This window comes from Pyrus communis, chromosome 17 (assembly GCF_041283825.1).
Source record: "Pyrus communis isolate YQ-2024b chromosome 17, ASM4128382v1, whole genome shotgun sequence".
NCBI lineage: Eukaryota > Viridiplantae > Streptophyta > Magnoliopsida > Rosales > Rosaceae > Pyrus > Pyrus communis.
The window spans coordinates 25882873-25908423 of NC_142581.1; the positions used below are offsets into that span (position 1 = coordinate 25882873).

At 36.1% G+C, this 25551-nt stretch overlaps 2 protein-coding genes, 2 long non-coding RNA genes and 1 pseudogene across 7 annotated transcripts; 2 read left to right on the forward strand and 3 right to left on the reverse strand.

Moving 5' to 3' along the window:
• The first annotated feature begins 272 nt into the window (after nt 1-272).
• On the forward strand, nt 273-9654 carry LOC148689714 (uncharacterized). Of its 2 annotated transcripts, XR_015958550.1 has the most exons (6): nt 273-1054; nt 3798-3875; nt 8290-8342; nt 8991-9059; nt 9273-9336; nt 9568-9654. It is a non-coding gene; the product is annotated as an uncharacterized LOC148689714 (long non-coding RNA). The 2 variants fall into 2 exon arrangements; XR_015958549.1 differs by lacking the exons at nt 273-1054; nt 3798-3875 and adding an exon at nt 7744-7973.
• LOC148689715 (uncharacterized) lies at nt 4851-6270 on the reverse strand (annotated as a pseudogene).
• LOC148689716 (L10-interacting MYB domain-containing protein-like) lies at nt 6491-7477 on the reverse strand. The gene is made up of 2 exons (XM_088689366.1): nt 7142-7477; nt 6491-7066 (listed from the first exon to the last, which is right to left on the reverse strand). The coding sequence occupies exons 1-2, from the start codon at nt 7472-7474 to the stop codon at nt 6491-6493; spliced, it is 909 nt and encodes a 302-aa protein (XP_088545492.1). The 5' UTR covers nt 7475-7477.
• Nucleotides 9655-14499: 4845 nt separating the features above from the next.
• On the reverse strand, nt 14500-19322 carry LOC137708541 (G-type lectin S-receptor-like serine/threonine-protein kinase At1g61500). Of its 3 annotated transcripts, XM_088689348.1 has the most exons (9): nt 19106-19317; nt 18789-18906; nt 17175-17855; nt 16983-17048; nt 16389-16496; nt 16113-16267; nt 15817-16027; nt 15500-15737; nt 14500-15261 (listed from the first exon to the last, which is right to left on the reverse strand). In XM_088689348.1, the coding sequence occupies exons 3-9, from the start codon at nt 17722-17724 to the stop codon at nt 14811-14813; spliced, it is 1779 nt and encodes a 592-aa protein (XP_088545474.1). In that variant the 5' UTR covers nt 17725-17855; nt 18789-18906; nt 19106-19317; the 3' UTR covers nt 14500-14810. The 3 variants fall into 3 exon arrangements, with proteins under 3 accessions (XP_088545474.1, XP_088545472.1, XP_088545473.1); XM_088689346.1 differs by lacking the exon at nt 18789-18906 and having other exon boundaries at nt 19106-19322; XM_088689347.1 differs by having other exon boundaries at nt 18789-19317.
• Nucleotides 19323-24091: 4769 nt separating this feature from the next.
• On the forward strand, nt 24092-25467 carry LOC148689717 (uncharacterized). Its single transcript, XR_015958565.1, has 2 exons — nt 24092-24185; nt 24827-25467. It is a non-coding gene; the product is annotated as an uncharacterized LOC148689717 (long non-coding RNA).
• Nucleotides 25468-25551: the final 84 nt, after the last annotated feature.

The window sequence follows — 25551 nt, forward strand, 5'->3', positions numbered from 1 at the left end:
CCCTTTTCGTGTTAATCTTATCTTTGCCCCTTCGGTCCTCTTCAATTACCTTAGTCTAAAGTAGGGGGGAACGGCACTGTGCAATTTTGGGGTAGATTTCAGTTCATTTACGAGATTGCCACTAAAGCTTCGTGCCCCCTGATTTAACGTAATTTGCAAAATTGCCACTGGGCTTGTCAAATTTTTTGTTTTATTAAATGACGAGACTGCCCATTTGAGCTTCAGATCACACGGTGAGGATGATGAGTTAGAGGGGTATAGTTCAGAATGACCGGGGTAGGTTCTTTCCCCATCATTTCTTTCTTTCTTCGGCGCAGGCATGCCCATGCCGATCTTGGCATCAGTTTGTGGGAGGGTGACAGTGAGAGAAAGAGAGAGTGGTTGTCCGGATTACAGGGAGAGAAACACAGAGGGAGGGGTTGGGATGGTGAATAGAACTGAGTAAGGTCCCTCATTCCATGATTCACTCCCGATCGTCCGTTCCCTTTTGCATGTCGGATGAGTGGCTGGATTTCCAAAGATAAGTTCAATTTTTATTTCGATTCTTTACTGTTAGCATATATTGTCATCATTTTTGCCTTTTTGCTGTGAATTATTGCCGGATTTTGTTGGACTGCTAGGTGAGGTTTTGGGGGTTCCTTTATTTGTTTCGTTTTCTCTCATTTTGGGGATGCATCTCTCTGTTATGTGTATTGTTCTTTGTTTTAAGGTCAGTTTCCCTTTTTTTTTTTTTTTTTTTTTTTTTTGTGGGTTTTCAATTCGTTAATTTGTGACTCTGTGTTTAGATTTTTCGTTTGTGTATGATTAAATGGGTATTGGGTTTTGGTTGTTGAAAATATGATTTTTTTTTTTTCTGCTTAAGCTTCTTGCTCATTTTTCTGGGATTTTAGGCTTTCAGTTGCAAGGGTAAAGAGAACACTAAAATCCCAGAATTCGGTATTGGCATTTGTATTAATGCATTTCCATTTTCGTTGGTTTGCAGGATGGGTGCATTGAGACCTAAAAATGTATGCGTGAACTTCATAAATTTTTGTGAGGCTTGGAACCTTGAAGGGTAAGTGTTTTTGCTTCATTGTGATGTCACAATACTTCAAAAAGTGGTGTATCAGTTTAGGGTATTGATAAAAATTTGCACCCTATAAACCTAGATGGATTTATGCTGGCTTGAGTAATATTTTCATGTCGTGACTATCAATCTCTCGAACTGTTGTCTGTATGAAAAATGATTGATTTACATTCAGCACCATGATTTTCCTTGATGTTTTGCTTTCTAGACAGCTTCTATTGAAGTTCCGACCACGATTAGTGCCTTGCTTTTGCTATCGTGATGAGTCTTGTACTCTAAAATTTTTGTAAAAGAAATGAAAAACCAAATCATGAATGATAGAAGTTTTGTTTATGCCAGGGTCTATAGCCATTCATGCATAGTAAGTTGTTCTGTTTGATCTATTCTATGTGTCTATACTTGTTTGTTTGTTTAATTTATTCCGTAAGTCTTGATAAAAAATAAAGACTGCAAACAAAAAAACTACCCCAGTTTTTGGAACTTCTAAGAAAACCCTAAATCCCAATGGACACTGAGTGTAGTCAATCATCAGAACAACTTTTTTTTTTTTTGGGTTGGGGAGGGATAGTGGTTGTCCCAGATTACTGTGATGTTTGATATGTATTTTATGGTTTGTGTTTTGTGGATTTTAGGAATTTGGATTTGGTATAAACTATTTGCACATATTCTGTTGAATTATTCTGCTACATCGGTTAACCTTGATCTTTGGTTTTCAAATTATGTTTTTTTTGGGTATAAATCTCGGGATTTTGGGGTTTTTACAGTGGTGTGTTTATGGTGACTCACAGTTCAATCTTAATCTAACGATAGAAGAAAAAAGTACAATAACAAGAGTTAGATTTCTTCCGCTATTGGATTAAGATCAAACGGTGGATTGTCACGGTTTTTATTTTTTATTTTTTTTTAACCATGATTTCTAGGAGAACATACTAATGTTATTTCAGACAAAATTAATGTGGAGGGCCAAAAGGGTACCTAGATTGCAGTCAATTGGACTGCAGAAAAAAAAAAAAAAAAGAGAAATGTAGAGATTTATGAAGCCGAGCGATATGAATCTTAATTGGTTTAATAGTCTACTGAACTTAGAAGGGGGCAAATGTAAAGAGGCATGGGCCATATGGTGTGACTGCTTATAATTAATTTTTTAAGAAAATATATGAATATCATTCCCAGAACCTTCAATGTCCTTGAATTTGATCATTGGGGTTGGTGGTTGCCTTTGAAGAAAACTAACCATCAACTGAGCTTTATGCATGTCGATCAATTTTAAACATATGCATGTATACAAGAAAACCCTAGCAGTAATGCATGGCATGGACCACCACCTCCAAATGGTTCATACTTATCAACAAACCTATGTTAGGTAATTTCTGAATTAGGGGTTTTTTTTAATTATGTGAATTCCTGGTTTAGGGATTTAGGGTTTTTGAATTAGTACAAGTTCAAATTCCATAGAAGTTGATTCTGCAGATTGTGTCTGCGATTAGATCAGAGATCAACCACTCTTTTGTTATTCTGCGGAAGATTGCTTTTGGGAAGGATCTGAAGCAGTTCCTCTCTTTTTGTTTACTCTTTCTATGTTTATTGCCATGTAGCTTTGTCTTTTCTAATTGATGGTGTTCATGTTACACTGTGATTTAATGATTTTATAGTTTCTCGATTTGTAATTGTTTGGTACATTTCTCTTTAAGCTCCTTGCTCTCTGTAAATTTTGATTAAAATAAGGCATTTAGGATTGTTTTATATTTCCTGTTCTGTCTGTTTGTTCTTTGTTTTAAGGACGATTGCTTTTATTTTTTTATTTTTTTTTATTTTTTGGGTTTTCAGTTTGTTAATCTGTGATTCTGTGTTTAGATTTTTCTTTCGTATATGATTAAATCGGTATTGGCTTTTGGTTGTTGAATTTATTTATTTATTTTTTTGGGGGAGAATTTGTGTTTGGCTGCCGGATTTGATTTGGTTTTTGCTTTCAGGAAAAAATGGGGTTCGAATTTTGGGGTTTTTGATGTGGGTTTGGTTTCTTTTTCGTGGAATTTGTTGTGATGATCAATTACTGCTGTAGTTTCTGGATATTCTGATTTGGGTCTTATTCACCTGTGATAATTTTCAGACGATTGCATATTTTTAGGCGAGTTCATATTTGGGGTTTATGTTTTGTTATTTGTTGATTTGATTGCTTTAATTAACATAAAGGATGTGGATTTAGAATTTTTTTATTTTTGCTTTTAAACCCTGGAAATGGAAGTCAAACAAATACAATATCTTTGAACACGGATATTTTGATTTTGTTTTTCATATTTGTATTCCGACTGCAATGAGAAAAATGGGACTGAAAGCTTATTAGGATTTCGAGCTGTTTCGACCAAAAGTTTTACTCTTTCGTGTTGTTGTTTATCTTGGTCTAGCTCTGATATTTTCAGGGTCTCCGAGAATACAATATACTGTTACTTGGGTCTCATAGCTTTCTTGCTATATGGTATCATATAAGTAAATGCTAGACTGCTAAATTTTCACCAAGACCATACTCACAAGCAAAATACAAATACAAAAGTCCATGTTAAAATGAAGGTTGTGATTTATCGAAAGATGTTCCCTAAACATAGGAATTATGGATATGTAGGCATATGTATTTTAGCATTATGTGATGAATAGGTTTATTTTTGCTTAAATTATTTTTCTTTGGGTATTGCATGTCGTGATCACCACAGTGATGTTTGATGTTCTTCTTCAGGTGCTTCTTGGGAATGTTGGAGCTGGGAAATCAAGTCTGGTGTTGCGCTTTGTAAAAGGCCAATTCGTTGAATTTCAGGTTTGTCCGATATCTTTCAAGGGAAGCATTTTCCTTTTTATCCATACCTTTACTTTTATAGTATGTTATTACAGGAATCAATTGTCACCCTTAGTTGGTGGTATTATCTTTACAACACATTCAAAGCAGCGAATAAAATCGCAGTTGTTATTTGTTCTGTCAACTGGACTACTAGAGTAGAACTATAGAAATATCTGGTGAAAACAATGAAGAAATCACTATGATTGATTTGCAAAGCTCTAATAAGTTACAAGAGAGAAGCTAGAGAGAGAAGTCTACACTTCCCTTTCGAAGAGAGAGAATTTATTTTTTCATTACTTGAACTGGATTAATTCCATACATTAACTAATGCAGCTCATCAACAAATGAACACTATTAATTAATTTTAATACAACTGAATGATTTAATTGTCTAACTTAATCATAGCTGAGTTGGCACTTGATTGGGCTCTAGACTAAGAGAGTAATCTGGTACAATAGAGCTGATACTAACATCTAGTTCTGTCTAGACTCTAAACCACATCTTTAGTCGTTATATGTGTGTGCGCGCATCACTTCAAGTAGATTTTTAGTTACTTTTGGGCTTTTAAATTCATTTTTTTTCTGCATTACTTTATGTACATATTATACATTTGACATGTAAGGCTTGGTTTGGTATTGCTGTGCTTTGAAAAAAAGCTGCTGTGAGAATAAGCGGCTGTGCTGTGAGAATAAGCGGCTGTGAAATAAAGCCAGCAAAGTGTTTGGTAAACTTTTTTGTAAAAGTGCTTTTGGAAAAAAAAAGCAGTATCATAGTGTTTGGTAAACTTTTTTGTAAAACAGCTGTGACTGTGTGAAATGACCAAAAAGGGTATATTACTAGATGTGCTATTAATTTAATTTTCTTAACAAATAAAAGTGAATTACTAAATATATTTTATTTTTAGAAGAAAAATATTTATAAACTTCATCTTAAATATTAATTAGTATGACAAACTACTTTAATAGAAATATTTTAGAGTGAATAGCTAGGATTCATTAGTACAATATTGTTAATGTACTTGAAAGTAGTCTAATTAGATGCATTCATCAAACTTGTTGCTATTCTATTTCTTAATGCCTCTATCTCATGTGATCCTTCAACTTGATAATTTTGATATTCATCATCATCATCATCACTACTATCGCTTTCTTCACAAAAGTCCCTGGGATCATCAAAATGACGATCACGTTCAGAATACCTCTGTATGTAGTTATGAAGAGCCATTGTAGCAATGACAATCTTCACTTGCTTATTGAACGGGTAATTAGGCATATCCCTTAAAATTGCCCATCTTTTCTTCCATACCCAAAAAGTTCGTTCAATGATGCTCCTAAGAGAAGAATGTCTGTGGTTGAATACCTCTTTGTGACCCGTTGGTTCGGCACCCCTACGAAAGTCCGGGAGGTGATATCTTTCACCTTTATATGGTCCCAAATAACCTCTCATTTGTGGGTACCCTGCATCTACCGAGTAATATTTTCCTGACAATTGAAAATTTGTTTTGTATTGTAATAATTATACAAAGCAAGTATGTAAAATGTTATAATAAGAGTATGAAGATTACCATTTGGAGGCTCAGAAAAGTTTAAATTTGGATTCCGTAGCACGGATAGAAAAACCCTTGTATCATGTGCAGTGCCTTCCCATCCGGCACAAGCAAATGTGAATTGCATGTCAAAATTACATGCAGCCATAACATTTTGAGTCGGTATTCCTTTCCTACCAATGTATGGAACTTGATCCGGAGGTGGTATTGAAGCCTCAACATGCACTCCATCTATGGCACCAATACAACCCTAAAAATAATAATATAAAAGAAAATCGTCAACCTACACTTATAGTTTGCAAATAAGTTAGAATACGAGTCAAATTTTACCTTAAAATAAGGCATGTATCTTGTATCTCTCCTTATTTCTGGGGGAATGCCACGAAACTCCGAATCCATTGGTTTGATAATATCTATTGCCATCTTACATACGATATCCAACATAGCACCAAAATATCTACTAACAGTCTCACCAGAATGTTGAAATCTCTCTTGAGCTAATCTATTTTTCACACCATGTCCCAACATATGCAAGAACATTCATAATATTTCAGTTGCATTCATTTTCCTTGAACCTTTCAATCCATAATTAGTTTGCAAGTCATTGGATAATCTATAAAAGACATCTTTGTTCATCCTAAACATTCTATAGCATCGCACATCATTTCCTTGCAGTACTTCCATCAACCAAATATTACCTGTATGGGAAGAATTCATACATGGAGTTTTGTGGACATATTTTAAATAATATGTTTCAACAGCTCTCGCTACAGTGCATATAATTAGACCATCCTCCAACTCCTCAACATCATCATCAGAAGTGTTCATATTGAATATACCTGTAACCTAACACATAATTCAACATTCCACAAGTCATAATCTAACAATCACTAAGAAGTCATAATCCGACATTCAAGAACAAGTCAATCCAACGTTTAACAAGAAATCATAATCCAACATTCAATAAACACAAAATACAAGCCACATTCAACACAGTCTTAATGCAAAGTACAAACTACACAAAGTTCTAATTCGTAGTTATAACTTCTTATTGTTCTTTGTTGAACATATATTTCAACCAAGTCAGCTGGACTTCAGGATCTTGTATCGTAGTAAACACCTCTCGCTTCTCTGCAGAACAAAATAAACATGTAGCAAACAACCATAACTCGCTAGGTGGCTCACAACCAGGCAATTGTGCAACAACCGCTAACACTTCCGGAATACTACTACCTATATGCAGCGACCTCATCAATGAGTTTGCAGAACTCCTAGTTTCATAAGCTTCAACAAGACGGTCAATTTGACCACAAAGTTTTGCAGCACCTCCAATTTTTTTCCCTTTCTTATCAACCTTCTTCTTTTGCAATTCTCCTTGGTTAGTCGCTCTTTTTTTTCCCTTCCTACTTGCTTGCCTTAGATCCTGCATAGTCTCAGTTTCTTCCTCATCATATGAATCAATTTGTCCTACAGATTCCTCTATTGACTCTGGTGGTAGTACTCCAGATGAAGGTGTCCAGGCATGTTCACCGGTAGCAATTGTACTCAAGAACATCCTATCTAACTTGTCCTCCATCTCAGGACTAATGCCTTTTTTTCGCAATTTTCCATATTCTTTGTTTATCTACAAGTAAGAAAGAATATGGTTAATACATATTGTATGATATCATAATACATATTAAAAGATAAATACACAAACCTGAATTTTATTGTTCCACCACTCCTCAGAGGCATCAACGGTACCCTTGCTTGAATTCCACCCTAGGCCAGTTTCTTTACCAACTAATTCTTTCCACAACTTCCACTCATTTTTAAGTGCATCCCACTTATTTTTTAGTTGTTTTTTTTCATAATCATGCCCTGTCTCTGCCATGAAGTTAGCTCTAATATTTGCATATCCTTCTTTGTCAAAGTGAGTGCCCGGACGATGTCCGGCCTCAACCTCCTTGATGCAAAGATCACAAAATATTGATATATTGTGCGCATTCCATGTAGCTACAAGATTTGACGAAGATGCCCCCTTCTTTGCCATCGATACCAACTACTGATTTGTATATATATATATATATATATATATATATATATATATATATATATATATATTAAAACACGAACAAATGATATTGTAATATAACCAAGAAATAACCGATAAATGATCCACATACAACTACAAATACATTACATCACAAATTGGGTTCACAGTTTGTATATATACATACATATATATACACACATATATATATATATATATATATAAATATATCAAGAAATAACCAATAAATATCTTCTTATCTTGGATCCTAGAGGCTGCTAGGCCAAATCCAAATGGTTTGCGTCAGCACTCTAACTAGTGGACCCAACCAATTTTCGGACCGGTTAAAAGACCCAACAATCTGTCCCGCCATATTCAGCTGAAACCGGTATCCAAAAGCTTCAGGCGTGCGCCTGTCTCAGTCGTTTCAGACTTTCAGTGCGTTTCCAGTACTACCATGGCTTCTTCTATTACCTCTACCCCGCGCGAAGGAGATTCGGTGAACCAATTTTCTGTTCTATTCATACCCTTTACTATACATATATACATATATGTGTATCTGTCTATATTTCTTCTGTTTTAATTCAATCCCTATTATTTTCTGTTTGGCTTCTGGGAAAATTAGGAATGCGGCATCGGACATCTTAAAATTTGTATTTCCAATGGTTAAATTCTAATTTTTTATTGTTTTCCTGAATTGGGTCGGAAATAGTTATTGTAGAAATGTGGATTATGTGAAAAATATAGTACGTTTGATTTCAATTCTTGCCTAGTATTTGTCTGAAGCCTTATGTTTTGTTCATGTTATCTGATAGGTTCTGGTACAGAAGAATTTGATTGCGAGGACATTGACATTGAACCGGCCTCGGTAGTTGAATGCCCTTAACTTTGATATGATATTGCCCTATCATGAACATGTACTTTATTGACTATGTTGAGAGTTTGAGAGCTTACTCTTTTTCCCGTTTTCATCTTGTGTCCATGTTTTACGATTTATATTTCGTGTCTGTATTATTTTTTATTTGTAACTCAACTTTCTATAATTCAAGTTATGAAATAGATTATAAATTTTCAAGGATAAAATTTAAAAGAATGTATACCTCCTCAAACTATTTTTCTAACTTTCTTTTTACAAAAAAGAAGGTATATACTGTTTTAAGAATCATATCAGCCCTTGAAGGTCCCGAGAGGCATCATGTTCAAATCAAAAGTGGAAATGTTTATGGTAAAAAAGTATGAAGGGAATGTGGTCTTTCCAAGGTACAAAAGTACGCAGAAATCAAGCAGTAATTCAAGAAATTTTTTGGTCTTCAGACATTCTTTATTCTGAGTCTTTTGTTGCCTGCTTCATCTTTTAATCGACTGTTAGATAATTAAATTAATCTGCGTAAAACTATGTCATGCTTTTTCATGCAGTGATATTATCTCCATGGCTATAAGGTGTGTTTAATATAGGTTTTGGTGAAACAAGAATATAATGGTTTTCATTTCTAGTTTCTTTTTTTTTTTTTGGTAGATTTCTCGTCTGTTGGAGCATTTTCTTGCCTTTGAGGATGATGCTAATGTCAAGTTGGTAATTGTGAAGGTACTCTTCTTCCATGCTCTAGTTTTATGTATTGTATTTAAACTTTCTCAATGAGAAACAAGAAAGAAGAATGTATTGTGATGGATAGAGGCTGTGCTTTTATCCACTAAAGCTTTGATTGAATTAATAATTGAATGATCATACTCCTGTTTTCAGCAAGACAGCGAAAGTAAAACATTGTGACATGTGTATGATCTGTTTATCTTTTTCTAGGGGAAAGGAAGAGCCTTTTGTGCTGGTGGAGATGTAGCGGCTGTGGTTCGTCAGATTAATGAAGGCACAACTGCTTTTTTTTTCATCTGTCTTTTCTTTTTCTATTTTTATTGAGCATATTTACTGATCATTAACATCACGTAATGAGCAATAGCTTCAGTTTAGGTGCACACCTAACTGTTATTAAATTTTCCATTTCCAGTTCTGCTTAGCTGTGTGAAAATGTTGAGTATCTATTTGTAAGATGCAGTAAATTACTTTCAACCTGATATCATCCTGTTGCATTATAACTTAGGAAATTGGAGATTAGCTGCTCATTTTTTTCAAAAGGAGTATACCTTGAATTATTTGCTGGCAACATACAGTAAACCCCAGGTGACTTAAATCCGTTCCTTTCTTTCTTGTTTTCATGTTTTTTTTTTTTCAATTAGCATTATGTTGTTCACTTTGTTTATTAAAATCTGATTGCACCAAAAGACGGCCTTCAGGAGTGCACAAACTACTGAAAGTAGGAAACTCTACTCAGAATTTAGACCGTACCACAAAAAAGATAATGCAGACAGCATGAGAACACACTGAGAAAAACCAGAAACCAAGCAATCATGGAACAATGGACAGAAACTAATCAAATATCACAAATAATTAACACATGTCTTACAATCTCCGCCAAAGAAAAAAAGGGCTAATAATGTTTTAGTTATTAGTGAAAGGGAAAATACAATGGCATCATGTAAAAAAAAATTCAGCTTTCCAGCAAAAACCAAAGAGAGTAATAATAAAATTTATTATAACTTGTGCTATTATATTATATCAAGGAAAACAAACCAGAATTTTGGAGAATATAAACCCTCTGACTTCTTGGCTGCGATCTTCAATCCTGCGATCTTCTAATGTGTCACCTGCAACATAAACCCGGAACTTCTGAGGAATATTTTGACCCAAAAAACACATGACAAATCAGAAGCACATGACAAATCAGAAGCACAGTTCACAGATTAGAAGCAGAGCAAAGCAAATTATCCCTTACATAAACCCAAATCAGAAGCAGACCACCTTCAAAAAAACGAATACAGAAGTAATCAAACTTCTCTTAAATCCGTTCCTTTCTTTCTTGTTTTCATGTTTTTTTTTTTCTTTCAATTAGCATTATGTTGTTCACTTTGTTTATTAAAATCTGATTGCACCAAAAGACGGCCTTCAGGAGTGCACAAACTACTGAAAGTAGGAAACTCTACTCAGAATTTAGACCGTACCACAAAAAAGATAATGCAGACAGCATGAGAACACACTGAGAAAAACCAGAAACCAAGCAATCATGGAACAACGGACAGAAACAAATCAAATATCACAAATAATTAACACATGTCTTCAAAAAAAACGAATACAGAAGTAATCAAACTTCTCTCTCAATTTTTTTTTGTTTCCTCCACAAACCCTAATTTTTTCCCCAATTAATTTTTTCCACAAACCATATCACCTTCCCCAATTAATTTTTCCCCACCCTCCATCCCCAATTGTTTTTCCCGACACCCATACCCTCATCCCTTTGCTCTTCCCACCCCTCTTTCCCTAATCTCCCCATCCCTAATTTGAAAAATCCAAACAAATAAATGAGAAGCTTACCTGGAGAAACCTGGAGAACGAGAGAACGAGTTCGCTAGTTTTTGGAACGAGAGAGATCGCTCTGGTTCGGGTTATGCGAGAGAGCTCTGAGGTGAAGAGCGTGCGAGAGAGCTCTGGAAAGGTGAGAGCGTAGGTGAAGGGAAAGGGAGGGCAGTTTTGGGTTATTCATATTTCATTAAACGTGCACACTGTTCACCCGTGTGTGGGTGAAAATAAGCTGCTTTTGGAAGCTGCAAATTGCAGCTTCTTATCATCTCCTGGTTTTGGGCTTTTTTTCACCCTCAACTTTGAAACAAAGCTGTTTTTCAAAGTTTACCAAACACCAAAAATTTTCATAGCTTTTTTTCATAGTAGCTTTTTTTTTTTATCACCTCAATCCCAAACAGGCCCTAAGACTATTAAATAACAATTTTCTTTCTCCAGTGGTGGATATAGTAATTCCATGAGAGTTTTCTATGTTCATTGTCTTTATGCTGACTCACACTCATTGGTGTAACATCTCATTTGCAGGGCTATTGTGATTTTCTCAGAGGAAAAGTTCCTGCAAGCAGTAGAAGTTGGGCTGGTTGTTACTTCTTTTGAGTATGTAGTCTATGTACTGCACGAGTTATATTATTTGCTACGTTTTGTAATTTTTTATGCTGTTTGCTGTTCTAAACTTTTGAACTCCTTTTTGGATTAATCTTTGTTATTTTTGTTTTTGGGTATCTGATAGGCCAAGGTTGCCAAATCTTGGTTGTACTTTTTTCCAAGGCATGGCACATTTGAAACTTCGAATTCTTGAGTTTATACAAAATTTAATTCTCATTAGTTAATGCTTAACATTTGGCCTTGTTTGGAGATTAGAATGAAATCATTCGGCCAAACCACGGCAAGTTAGCCGTCGTGTGAGGTACCATTCTCTTCGTCTCTTCGAGAACTATGACTTTTGTTTTTAAATCACTCGATTTGGTTGAGTAACGAAGAAGTTATGAGCCTTGGAAAATCAACCTAGAAACTGGCCAAAAGCGTGGCCTGAAAATGTGTAAACTCATTTCTTTTTAAGAACCCAAAAGGCCTTTGGGCCGTTTTCCTTTAGGGCCTTAGGCCCGTGCATCCTAAACCTTTAACCCTTTAAAACCCAAAACCCTTTAGGCCTAACCTGGTCCAACCCAATACCCAATACCCTTGACCTAGATCCGTTGACTTTGACCCGGTCAGTGGTCAGTGTTGACTTTGACTTTCGTTCGGGACCTCTCGTAGGCTAATTTCGACGTCCTTAACCTGTTTTTGAAGTCCGTTTTTCCAAATTCAATTGTTTGAGTAGAGTTTGACTAAATGTACCCTTTATGTGCTTAGGGGTAATTAATTATGACATTTCCGTCTTTGCTAGTTGCGTGGCTCTTCGGCAGTTAAGTACTGTGAGTGGACCCCTTCTAAAAATGCATGTTTTGATAGTAGAAATGCATACATGAAAAGCATGATTTGATGACTTTTATGAGATAACATGCTTACTGAGGCTAGTTTGAATTATTACTATTTTTTCTATGAAGTTGCTTTTCAATATATATATATATATATGTTCAATGATTTTGTACTTACCTAGTGGTCCCAATTCCACGACGAGACGAAGGGATAGATTCTGGTTCGTCCTAGGCGACGATTATGGTGTTGGCATAGGGCCTGAAGTGTTTTTCCTCTGGCTATTAGCACAGGGACGGGGAACTGGCACGGGGCTTGGGGGTAATTTTCCTCTAGTTGTTTGCACAGGGACGGGGAGCTGGCATGGGGCATGGGGGTTATCGGATATTCACTAGTGATTATTATATATACAAGTTATGATTTGAGACATTGCACGGCATGCTAGGTTTCGGAAAACCTATGTTTATAATGATATATATATATATATATATGTATATGTTTGTTTTCATAAAACTTGGAGGTTAATATGTTGATAACTGTTTTATTATATATATATGTCAACTTCGTCCACTCATGTTTGTTTTGCGCTCCCTTTAGGACATAGAATCGAGGCATACAATCCCGACGTCCAGGCATTTCCGCATTGACATCTTCGAGTCCTCTCGGTGTAGGACCCACTCCTTTGTTCATTCAGTTTTTATATTAATTCTTTTAGTGTTCTAAATTAGATGTGTGCTCTAAACACGTTCCTTAATTGCATATTCATTATTCTTTTATATTTATAAGTCTTATTTATCCATTGTTTTTAGCATTTGCACTCAATAAATGGCTTTCGTCACCCTCGGGTGTCGGCCAGCACGTGCCTATCATGGTATTCGGAGAATATTGGGATCGGGGCGTGTCATGTAGCCTCCCAATGTCCTTTTTGTTGAATAATCTGTCAAGAGTCTCCCAAATGTCATTGGCAGACTTGCACTTGATAATATGTTCGAATAACCCATGAGAAACATATCTCTTCAACACAAACTCGGCTTTCACATTAGTCATTATCCACCATTTCAAGTCATCAGCATCTGCACCGTCTTCAGGTTTGGTTGTGTACACTCCTCCAACAACATCCCATAAATCTTCACCAACCAGATATGACTCCATACACGATCTCCAAATCTTGTAATTTGATGGATTGAGCAGCTCTATGCCGAGCCCAGTAACCCGACTTGAAGATTCCATCTTTTGGAGCAACACCAGCTGATCTTCTTCACTAAGGGATTCAAGTAAACAACTAGTTACCACCTTTGTGGCTCTAATACCATGAGATCAACAACAATAGTGTAATACAATACACTAGCCCAAGATCAACCCACAAAGGTGTGAAGAAGAACAAGCTAGAAAGATGAATAAAAAAAAAATAAAACTCCAACTTATATTTTCTGCACATAAAAAAGGATCTGGTACAAGGGAGGCGGAAAAGCACAACTAGTGTCTTTTCGTTTCTTTCTAAAGACTCCTTTTTTCTCTCTTTAGAAGACAATAAAGCTGGACCTAATAAATAATACCCAGAAAGATAATTCTAAACACTGTCAACACATACAAGCAGAAGACAAAAAAAATACATGGCTATTTAGTTTCTCCAAAACAGCAACTTTAATGTTACAATATAGGCCTAACTTTGGGAAAGGAATAGAAGGGAAGGGCATTCCAAAGCTTCTTAAAAATCATTCCATGTTCTATTATTCAAAATTTAGACGGGTGTCCAGGGTAGATATCAAAAGAAGAGCCAACCCTGGAAGAAGAAAAACATTTCTGATCCGGTCCTCCTATAAAGGCATTGATGCAATAAAAGAAATGTAAAGAAACTTACCCTATTCTCAGAAACATTTTCAGGACTAAGATTCTCTGACGTTAGATGTAGGATGCTTGCCTAATTCGGTTTAACTGTGTTATCATGAAAACTTTGAGCAGCCAGAGACTGATCTTCCTCTTTTTCTACAACCCTCGATTCTACATCAAATGGTGGGATTACAATTTTATCTTCATCGACGACAACGACCTTTTCTTACATTTGCAGAGACTCTTTTTCAAAAAATCATGAGCTTTTGTGTTTTTGGATTTTAAACTTAGATTAAAGCCTCGTTTTATATCTAAACTTAGATTGAAATAGATACACCGCTAAATTAAGGTAAAAATTTATGTCCACTTAAAATGTAAAAGATTAATTACTAATAAAGAAAACTTATGAGTTTCAATCTCTCCATAATGTAGGATTTACAAAGATGAATTTCCTTCATAACTAATCGTCTCTAATTCCCTCCAAAAAAAAAAAAAAAAAAAAAAATATAACTACAGGTTCAGCATCTTGCCGCATAAGCAAGCAGGATTGGCCAAGCTTAGCTAAGCACCAACAAAGGAAAGCAAACAACAAATTATACGAACTGACTACAAATCCTAACAAACACAACCCAAATTCACATAGATCAGCAAATCCCAACCTCCACCACTGTCAGGAGCATACATTTAGCGTCCTTCAATCATTGTAATTGTAACTTCATTATTCGAAGGCTGTGGTTGAGGATGAGAGACTGAGTTTTGGATGGTGAATATAGGCTGTTTAGGTTGTGGACCACCAATTACATTTGTGGAACCATTTAGCATAAAAATTACATCCGGCATGCTCGGCCTATCCGTCGGATTGTCCTGTACACAAAGCAGCCCAATATGCACGCATTTCATAACTTCTGGAGCCGAATATGAATCAGGCGCCAACATTTCATCTACCAACTCCAATTCCCTGCCTTCCTTCCATAACTGCCATGCATAGGCTAGTAAGCCTAGCTGTTGATCATAGATATAGAAGGCGGAATTCTTCTTGCCGCTAATAATCTCCAATACCAAGACCCCAAAGCTGTAGACATCAGATTTTTGAGAAAATATTCCACCCATGGCATACTCTGGAGACATATATCCACTGCGCGAACATAAAACTCTTTAGTATATATGTCACTGAAATAAGTGCTTGGGTTCTGCCTTTTAAGAACAACGTTACCAAAAATATATCTAATGTGAATGATGCAACTAATAAGCAGTTTTTATCCAAAACAGGAGGAGTCGGTTAAGAGTTCATGAATCATGATGCAATGCTAACCATTAGAACTTTGGTTGCGTATGACATGTTCAAGAATATACAGGAAAGGCATGAGTCTTACCGCGTTCCCACAACTCTCTGAGTATTTTCTAAATTCTGTGTCCCTTCAACCGAACGTGCCAATCCAAAATCTGAAATTTTTGGGTTCATTTTCTCATCCAAGAGAATGTTGCTCACTTTTAGATCTCTATGTATTACCTTCAAATGGGATTCATGATGGAGATAAACAAGCCCTCTAGCAACACCTTGAATAATATTGAAACGTGTACCCCAATCAAGCACTGCTCTTCTCGTCGAATCTGATCATCAAATAATCAATAAATACACTGACTAGAATGCAAAGATGAGAAACTGCAGTAAAGTGCAAGTGAAACTAACCGAAAAGGAAAGTATCCAAGCTTTTGTTTGGCATGAACTCATAAATCAGTAACTTCTCATCCTCTTTAATGCAGCAACCCATGATTCTGACCAGATTTTTGTGTTGGAGATTGGAGATCAGCAACATTTCATTCTTGAACTCTACTACACCTTGCCCTGAGGTACTGGATAGTCTTTTTACTGCTATTTCCTTCCCTTCTGCTAGCTTACCCTATACAAAGTTGACAAATAAATCACTGCATTCATGTCTGTCTCTCTGTATCTATTGTAAAAATAATAATAATAATAGTAATTACCCTATAAACTGGACCGAATCCTCCATGCCCGAGTTTGTTTTCTATGCTGAAATTGTCCGTAGCAAGTAATATGGTTTCAAAATCATAGATCAGTAGCTCATCATGTTTTCCTCCTATATATTCTTGTAGGGTGTCCCTTGTTAATTTGATTTCTCCTGATTTTGCAAATATAAATATCGAACACTGAATCCAAGTGAGACAACTAACAAAGTTTTGAGAGGTACTATGCTAATGCATTATATTAATCCAACATCTCGATCTCTTTCACTTAATTACCTTTTTGCTTAGCTCTCATTCTGCACAAACCAAACACTATGGCACCCAATACACCGATAAAACAAACAACTGTAAGGCTCACAATTAACTTTATTGGCTTTCCTTTACCTGAAAAATTTACAAAACAAAAACAAGCATGAGATATATAGAAAAAGAAAAGTTACTGCTTGATAATTAGAGTTGTCCAAGGTTTCAAGCACTTTTGAACAAAAATAAAGGCTTCAAGCACTAGTATCATTTGTTCATCTGATAGTTCTGCGCGTGCTAGGCGAATATAAACATCTACGCCGTCAGAGGGAAACTCCTGCATATGAATGAGGTGTTTGGACCAGACCAAACACCGTATTTTATAAACAAGTGCATACGCTTGGTAAGAACAATTATTTAGGCGCACTGTCTTGCAGTCGGCAGACACAAAACAATTTGGTTTCCCTCACACACACTCCCGTCCAGTTTCCTCTGCTCCATTACCCGTCTGACTTGGGTACAAACCTGTTGAATCCCAAATCGGCTAGAGGGAAAGAAGAAAAACAATTTAAATAGAATTAGCCCACTCTAACTAATATCGAGATCTTTTGTAATAAAACTTCATACCTGATGGATTGTGTGGGTAGTAAAGTGGGGACGGTGTTGGTGGAATGGGGCCCTCAACCCATGGACCTGAAAATTCAACAAAACCCTTTCAAGCGCTTGTAGATTGGTGATTCAGAAGCTTTGCAAACTCCAAAAGGTCCACATGCTCCATAATTGTCACATTCTTTATATTGTGGCTGGAAGTAGACATACCATCTGGGCAGAATGTAATGACGTAGTCAGGTCCGCCATTGCAGGTGAATGTGCCGCTTTTATCATCAAAAGGGTAGCTATAAGCTTGTGGGCACTTCTGCACGAAGACCAGAGCGTACTCCGTGAGAGGACATGTCTCCGGGGTATCATTCGGTGGAGTGCAGCAGTACTTCGGCTCGTTGAACGCCATGCAAGCGTTTTTGCAACCGATGACACTCCCATCAGCCGCTTTCACTTGTAATTGAGCTGGGCAAGCCGCGTTAATATTCGCAAGGCAAGTCGAGGCCTTGCACTTGCCCGTGCCGCCTTGTGGGGCGATAGACATGGGCAAGTTGAAGCCGTCAACAAGACTAACATCGTAAAAATCTTGACCCCCGTTTGCTGCGATTGTCATTTCTACTAAAGTTGCTGGTGGAACTGCGCCTGTGCCGTTGCATGCGACCTGACCAGAGCCACAGTCTGCAGTTTCACAAGAGAATTTTCCAGTGGCGTTTGTGGAGCACCTGGTTCGGGCCCAGAAGCGACCAGACCAAGGGGATGGAGCGTCCATTGATTGGCTAGCTTTGGATGCTAGTTTGAACCCGGTGAGTGATAATTGAGGTTTTTGGTTAGTGGTTAGGGTTCCTGGCCAGACAGTGTTGGGGCAGTTGTTTGTGAAAGTGATTTTCGCTGCATGTGCACCTGCATTTATATTCAACATAAAACTAGATGCTAAGAATATTGAAATCTAAATACAATTGTAAAATATATCAAATTAAAAATAAATAAAGGGTAACACTAGAGAGACTAAATTTGTAGACAAAATTTGTAAACTAAATGATGTGTCACCAATATGAATGAACACGTTTATTAACGCTTAAGTAATAAACCAATCATCAGCTTTCATATCCTTTAGTTTCCAAAATTTTGTCTACAAATTTAGTCTCCCTAGCATTACCTATAAATAAATAAAAAATTTGAAATCGTATTAAGAACTTTTTCATAACTAATCAGTAATTTTATTATAAATATACTTTGATGATGATTCATCTAAATCTCATGCTCTCATCACCGCATTGGTCGGCTCACTTCTATGTATCCATATTACTCATCATCGACCGTTATTTTCTTTTAGACTCCCTACCGTCGCTTTTAACGTTGTTACAATGTAAAGCGTAATAAGAGTAATATTGTAAACAAGTCTACTCAAGACCGCTGAGTTTGTTATAAGGCAATTGTAACAGTTTTATAATTAGTTAGTGATTAGTTAGACAAGATGTAATTAGTTGTTCATACAAGTGAGTTAGTCACTATATATATACAACAACACGTAATCTTATTCCTTATGAAATGAAAGCATAATTTTCCTAGTATGGTATCTCTCGCCCGTGTCTAACGACCTTTCGATCCTCCTTTCTTCCGCTTCCCGCTTGTCTTCCTCTTTGAAGCTCCAAACCCTAAAAAACCAGCCATGGCGACCTCTGGATCTCCCTCCTCTGAATCTGCTTCTCAAATTCATCATGCTCCTATGAATTATTGCCCTAATTCCTCAACTCCTTCGGCAATTTCTTCGATTACAATCAATAATATTGAATCTATGGTTCCAATTAAGCTCACCACAACGAACTATCTCACCTGAAGTGCGCTGTTTGCTTCGATCTTCCGCCGATACAATCTCATCAGAATTATTGACGGCACGATGACTGCTCCGCCCAAATTTCTTCTTGATTCGTCTGGAAATGGCACATCTACTCTGAATCCTCCGTATGTGACATGGTTCGAAAATAATCAGAATATTCTGATATGGATCAATTCTACACTCTCAAATTCTCTCATCCCATACACTGTTGGAGTCATCCCCTCTCTAGTATTTGCATCCGGCAGGCATGCATACTATGGACTAATACGAAACAAAATAAAAGAAATTAATAAGAAGTTTTATATAATAATACCTGAGAAGAAGAGGATGGCCATGGTGAGGCCGAGGAGGGAAGCTACTTGGCTCTTCATCATCGTCGTTGAATATATCTTAATTGCCTGCTTCTTGCTAGTTAGCTGAACTTATGATTTCATGATAAACTTAGGAGCCAAGGGGGGCTGTACATACGCGTATAGCGTGCCTAACGTGTTTGATCTGTTGGAGTCGACCCCTCTCTAGTAATTGCGGGTCTTCAACGCTGACTGGTAAAACGAACGCGCAAACTAATAAATAGATAAGGAATAGTATTTGGTCGTGGACTGGTTTAGGTATCAACATTGACCTACAATAACTAATAAATTAAGTTTTACTCCGTAAAACTAACCACCGAGAAATAATTATTTCGTTTTTCGATTTTTATTTTTAATTTTGTGTTAAAAATAGAAAGAAAAAAAAAAAACATAGAAGAAATGAGGTATATAGAAAGAAAGGGATGGTGAGGGACATACTTTCTTTATCACTACATCCCATATTATATAAATGGTTTGTGGACACATTTTCATATAATGATCAAGTGAATGAACAAAATGTTGTTATATATGAGTTGAGTTGATTGATCATACAGTTTAGTTAACTAACTAGTACTACGGTTTAGTAATATTTCCCTCTAATTGAGAGATCTTATATTCGAATGATATGGATAATGATGACGTATTGTATTTGTTTGAGTCTAATATGTAATTAGTGGCGACTTAATGTGTGGTCTAACCCAATACCAATTTCCATTTGAGTAGAATATATCGTTGTTACAGCTGTTTGATTGGCAGTACATGCCTGTTAGTTAATCAACATGATCAATAAGTTACACATCCTATATGAGCGATGGGGAAGCCAGAATAAGATAATTGAAAAAATGCCATGAGAGATCAATTAGAAGGTTGACTAGTAGTCGCATGATTTTGAATTTTGACAAACAAGCCACACAGATAACTGAGGTTGCGCCATGTGTGTAGGCTTGTAGCGTGATAGACTGGGCGGGCTGCCGTGGTGGAGGGGATAAATAAAAATTTCTATCATTTATATAAAACTACGTGATGTACTACTTGTATTTCGGTTACAATAAAAAATTTCTTGAGAAGTAGATGAAACAAGCACCAGAAGACTTGAGTTGTCATCTTCGATTTTCCTCATCCCATCCATTTTTAATAGTGCAACTTGATATTACGATTTAGTGATGTTCCTCTTCATTTGTTGGTAAAAGGCCTTAGATTCGATTTTCGCCAAAAGAGGATTTGAACCATATTATTACTAGCTCATTGTGAGGCTAAGCTGACTCTCTTCCTTCAGTGTAGACAATATCATTTGTTAAAAATAAATAAATTTAAAAAAAAAAAAAATAGTAACTTAGTCGCAGTGTTACTTGGTCTGCAAAGGTTTTTTTTTTTTTTTTTTTTTTTTTTTTTTTTTTTTTTTTGTTCAAACGGTCTGCAAGGTTAGACTGGTTAGTACATAGTATTCATACCCTATTACATTTTAAGAGAAGGTTTTGAAGATGACATATCTAGTCTTTCTCATAAATTCTACAAATTAATTTGACTTTTCGATATTTTTTTTTACTTCATTAAAAAGGGTAATTGTCTCTCATATATAAAATGTGTATCAAATTTCAATTTATAGGGAACAAATTCCACATGTCCGTAGAATTACTTGAACATCCTTGCAATCAAGAATTAAATGATAAATTAGACCTGGTCATACCGGTTTGGTGTGAATGGATTTGTGATTCAATTGAAGATATACTTATATTATGTAGTTTCATTTTAATTACGCTAAGTTTTTTTTTTTAATGATAAAACCCTCACCCCCTATCGTATTGTGTACGTGATAAAATGAAGATTGAGAGACTATATATGTGTGCAGTTATTAGTAAGCCGCTAACTCGTCCCTCTCAAACCTTCATTGTATTGCTTTTGTAACATGCATATATTGTAAAATTATCACAAAGACGGGTTCCACTACTAACAACACTGATATTGTCCCTTACTTGGTAATTCCTGCGCAATCCATCAGGTATGAGTTTTATTACAAAAAATATTGGTATTAGTTGGATTGAAGTTAGAATATTTAAACATTTTTTGTTTTTAGAGATACAATCTATGTGGAATATTTCAACATATATACTAAGCAATAAAATAAGAAGAAAATGTTGATTATGTTTTATGCGGTCATATGGCTTGGCATGCAAAGACGTGGAAGCTTATAATCCCCTTCGATTTCTAAGACACATCCGTAGATCCAAACTTACAAAATCTGTATTATTTTGCATTTCATGCCAAGACTGTCTTTGTATGTTTTTGTCATTAAACCTCACAAGTCACAAAAATGTTTATTTTTCATCCGGAATCTTTCTATTTTCACATAATTTCGGAGAATTCTAACCAAAAATAAAACATGACAAAAGATTCCAAATTTTTTGTAATGGCGAGTTCGACACTAATTTATTGGCAAGTTCGATAAATTTTAGGTTAGAATCTTTTTAATGAAAAGTAAGTTTTAGATTAGAATCTTTTTAACGACAAGTTCGATAGTAATTTACTTTTCTTAGTGTATATAAATATATTATTGTATAAAAAATATAACCAAAAACTCAATGCAAAAGAAATACTTATTTTTTTTGGCGGGGGGGGGGGGCGGTGTTGGGGGGCGTTAACAGTAGAGTAGAGTTCAGCTCTGAAACACATGTACTAGCTTATGCATAATGCAGTAGTTGTATTGTACCCAATTAAAAACTATTTGACAATGGTCTTAGAACTGGAACCCTTTAAGCAGAGGTGCTTCTTCAAACAAAGCATGAAGCATGAAGGGAAATCTATGAGGATGTGAAAGGTAGGTCACGCGATAGAGAAAGATCAAACTTTGCAATGACTTGTAAAGAGTTAGATCACACCTCTTATTCTGAATTGATTTACCTGTAATCTTAACTTCTTCTAGAATCTCGAAAGCACGGCCAAACAAGCATATGAATGGAACATTTGAAAGCACCAGAGCCGACAGAATCAATGTAAGCTCTAGAGCCAGAGTCTTAAAAGCCAAAATTAGCTAACACATTCGTAGTTAAGTTCGCTTCACCACACAAACGCATTATATGTAGAATGAACACTTGCTGATGACAAAATAGAATACAGATGCCTGCAATGCGTATAAAGCACTAATCATATTAATTATCTATGTGGCCCTAAGTGAGAACTACTATTTAGCTCAAAGAAAACCAAGAATTAACTTTGAAGGCAAGTGGCAGATTGTCTTAGAGCATTTCTCTTCATTTTACTACATTTCGTGTAACATCCCACATCATCCAGGGGAATGAATCCTGTAAGCCTATTATGTGTATTCCCATCTCTATCTAGCACAAGGCCTTTTGGGAGCTCACTGACTTCGGATTCCGTAGGAACTCCGAAGTTAAGCATGTAGTGGGGCGAGAGCATTCCCAAGATGGATGACCCATCGGGAAGTTCTCGTATGAGTTCCCAGAAACAAAACCATGAGGGTGTGGTCGGGGCCCAAAGCGGACAATATTGTGCTACGATGGAGTTGAGCCTGGGATGTGATGGGGGCCCGGGCCGGGATGTGACAATTTGGTATCAGAACCAATCCCTGGCCGGAAGTGTGCCAACGAGGGTGTCGGGCCCCTAAGGGGGGGAGTGGATCCTGTAAGCCTTATATGTATATTCCCATCTCTATCTAGCACGAGGCTTTTTGGAAGCTCACCGGCTTCGGGTTCTGTAGGAACTCCGAAGTTAAGCGTGTAGCGCGCGAGAGCAATCCCATGATGGGTGATCTACTGGGAAGTTCTCGTGTGAGTTCCCATAAACAAAATCGTGAGGGTGTGGTAGGGGGCCCAAAACAGACAATATCGTGCTACGGTGGAGTCGGACCTGGGATATGGTGGGGGCCCAGACCGAAACGTGACATTTCGGATTTAAACTCTCTCACCCTTTAGTTTAGATGAATTTAATGTAAATTATTACATTATTTGGTGAAATTTTTTGAAGAAGTGTATGACCAATTTTTTTTAATTAGATGGTCGGATTTTGTCATTATTATCCATGGGTAGTGCTATCTGTAGACCCTTTTTTACTTTTCACATATCTCTCAAGTTTTGTTTGTCGAATTGAATAAATTGAAGAAGATCAATAACAAAAAGTTTGTGAGAGATAAAATTGAGTGTGTGGATTGCACTTTCCTTGTCCAAATGAGTGGTCCAAGTCTGATCCAATTAAAAAAAATATATGAGTATTTAACGGAGTCGGGCAACAAGAAGTAATGAATTCTCTGCCGAATAAAAAGAACATGTTGGGAAAACCTATGGTACATTATCCCTAATTTTCTTAATTCAATTCTCGTGAATAATAAGTTAAGTACCAAATTAATATGATAGACTTATTATGTGGCTTAACTTAAATTTTTATCCCTTAATATAAATACATTATTGTATGAAAGAAATTCAAGTTTTTGCAGCACTTGAAATCACTATTTCACGAATTGATTTTGCAATTTCTCCTCACAAAAACATTAAAAGTGTTGTATAACTTGACTAATCATTTTAGCATTTTAGGTTGAATGTTCTAAGAGGCTTGTAACTTAATTAATTAAGAGCATTTACCTTTATACTGGAGATCTTAAGTTTGATTTTTCCTTCTCAATACTTCTACAAAAAATAGTCAATCTTGTATCTGATTTAGGAATTTCCATTTTATATTATTCTTAAAATAAAAATTTTATTTAATATGTATGATTTCAAAATCCAATGTATGTCTCATTTTAGTTGTTGTGAAGTAAAGAATATTTGAAAGCAACATTCAAAATGGGGGAAGAAAAGAGTAAAACAAATGGGTGGCGGATGGCGGTAGTTCCAATATCAGCCAATCATCAGGAGTTGGATTGCGGCCAGAACCAAAGCCAGTCCTTCCTCTTTGTCTTTCTCCCCTCTTTAAATCGGAATAAAATTAAAACTGTCTGACAAATATCAAAGTTTGCTCTCTCTCTCTCTGCCTTCCAAGCGAAAATCTCACTCTTCCAAAAATCGCAGCCCCTCCCATGCACCTCAATTATTTGTAAGTTTTTAAATTCCTAATCTCATGCTTTCTGTCTCTAAGAATAGAAGAAATAATATGTATGTATTATATGAAAATGTTAGTTTTATTACTTGCATTTTGTTCAAAAATTGAATCTCACGTTGGAGAAAGAAGGGATCTTGCATGCGCTTATAAATAGTTGAAATTCTTGCAATTGATGAAGAGTGTTTAATTAGATTCTAGTTTTTGCTTAGAAATTTTATTCAAATTTGAAGAATAAAGTTGGGTGGATTTTTGAAGAATTTGACAGAAATTGTGGTGCATGATGAATAGAGTGGTAAACAGGTGAATGTGAGTAGAGTTTGATAACAGAAGAAGATTTAGAAAAGCCAACAATCTGTATGAAGAAGATAGGATTCTTGAAGATAGTCCTTCCCACAAGAAATCCCAGATAGACCCCGAAATTTTTTATTTTTTTATAAGAGCGTTCTTAGGTGAGGGAGAGAGTCAAACTTGGGACCTCAAGTGCAAAGTGTTGAATTTTCTTAACCAACTCTTGAAAACAATGGAAAAATCCCATTTCATAATTTTAGTTTTATTCACTATGTAAGCAAAAAACCATCTGCATTGCTTCTGATCTCCCTTTTGTCTCTGTGTCTGTCTACAAATTTTATGTCAAGTCTTCTGCAATAGTGAGAGAACTCCATACGGCACGCAGGGAAATAGGTCGATTCAAAGAAAACAGAACGGACACAGACGCCTTAAGAGCACAAGCGCAATCCGAGATGCTTGATGCAATGAAGAGAGCTAAGGATTTGTCTACTGTAATTGGGGAATCAAACTCCAAGGCGAAATCACATACGCGAGAGATTCAAGTACTAAAGAAATCGGGAAGGCGCGTAGGTACGCGGGAAGATCAGGTATTGGCTATTGGGGATGTGGACAATAAAAAATATACATAAGTGATGAGAGAATTGGAACTTGTGAGACAGGAACTACGCACGCTTAAGCTTGATATGGCATCGATTTTAGAAGAGAAATTGGGGGCAGAGAAGCAAACTGAGGCCTCAAAAGCAAAGATGTTTTATACATGCTTAAAGCTTGTTAAGGACCCAACTAGTTAACAAGTTCTTAACGGATACTCGATAACGACCCGACTCGTTAACAGATTGACTCGAAATCTGTTATTTTTGTGTCATTTTGTACATGATCAACGGGTCGTAAGAAATTACCAAGCCTACAATATACTGTGGCTGAAGGGATACCAAAATTTTCAACTCAACAACAATCAAAAAGAGAGTATACTATTATGTTATTACAACCATTCCTAATATTAGAACGTATTAGTCAATAATACAGGAATGAATAACTGAAACAGCTGTGTAAATCAAATTTAACGGCTAAA

Excerpts from the sequence above, each read along its gene's own strand:
- LOC137708541 (XM_088689346.1), bottom strand. The coding sequence starts at position 19,166 with ATGATGAAGAGCCAAGTAGCTTCCCTCCTCGGCCTCACCATGGCCATC. Across the intron at positions 17,856-19,105 it reads GGCCATCCTCTTCTTCTCAG|GTGCACATGCAGCGAAAATC; the intron begins GTATTATTATAT and ends ATATAAATGCAG. Across the intron at positions 15,738-15,816 it reads CTTGGATACTTTCCTTTTCG|ATTCGACGAGAAGAGCAGTG; the intron begins GTTAGTTTCACT and ends TTTGATGATCAG.
- LOC148689716 (XM_088689366.1), bottom strand. The coding sequence starts at position 7,474 with ATGGCAAAGAAGGGGGCATCTTCGTCAAATCTTGTAGCTACATGGAAT. Across the intron at positions 7,067-7,141 it reads GGTGGAACAATAAAATTCAG|ATAAACAAAGAATATGGAAA; the intron begins GTTTGTGTATTT and ends TCTTACTTGTAG.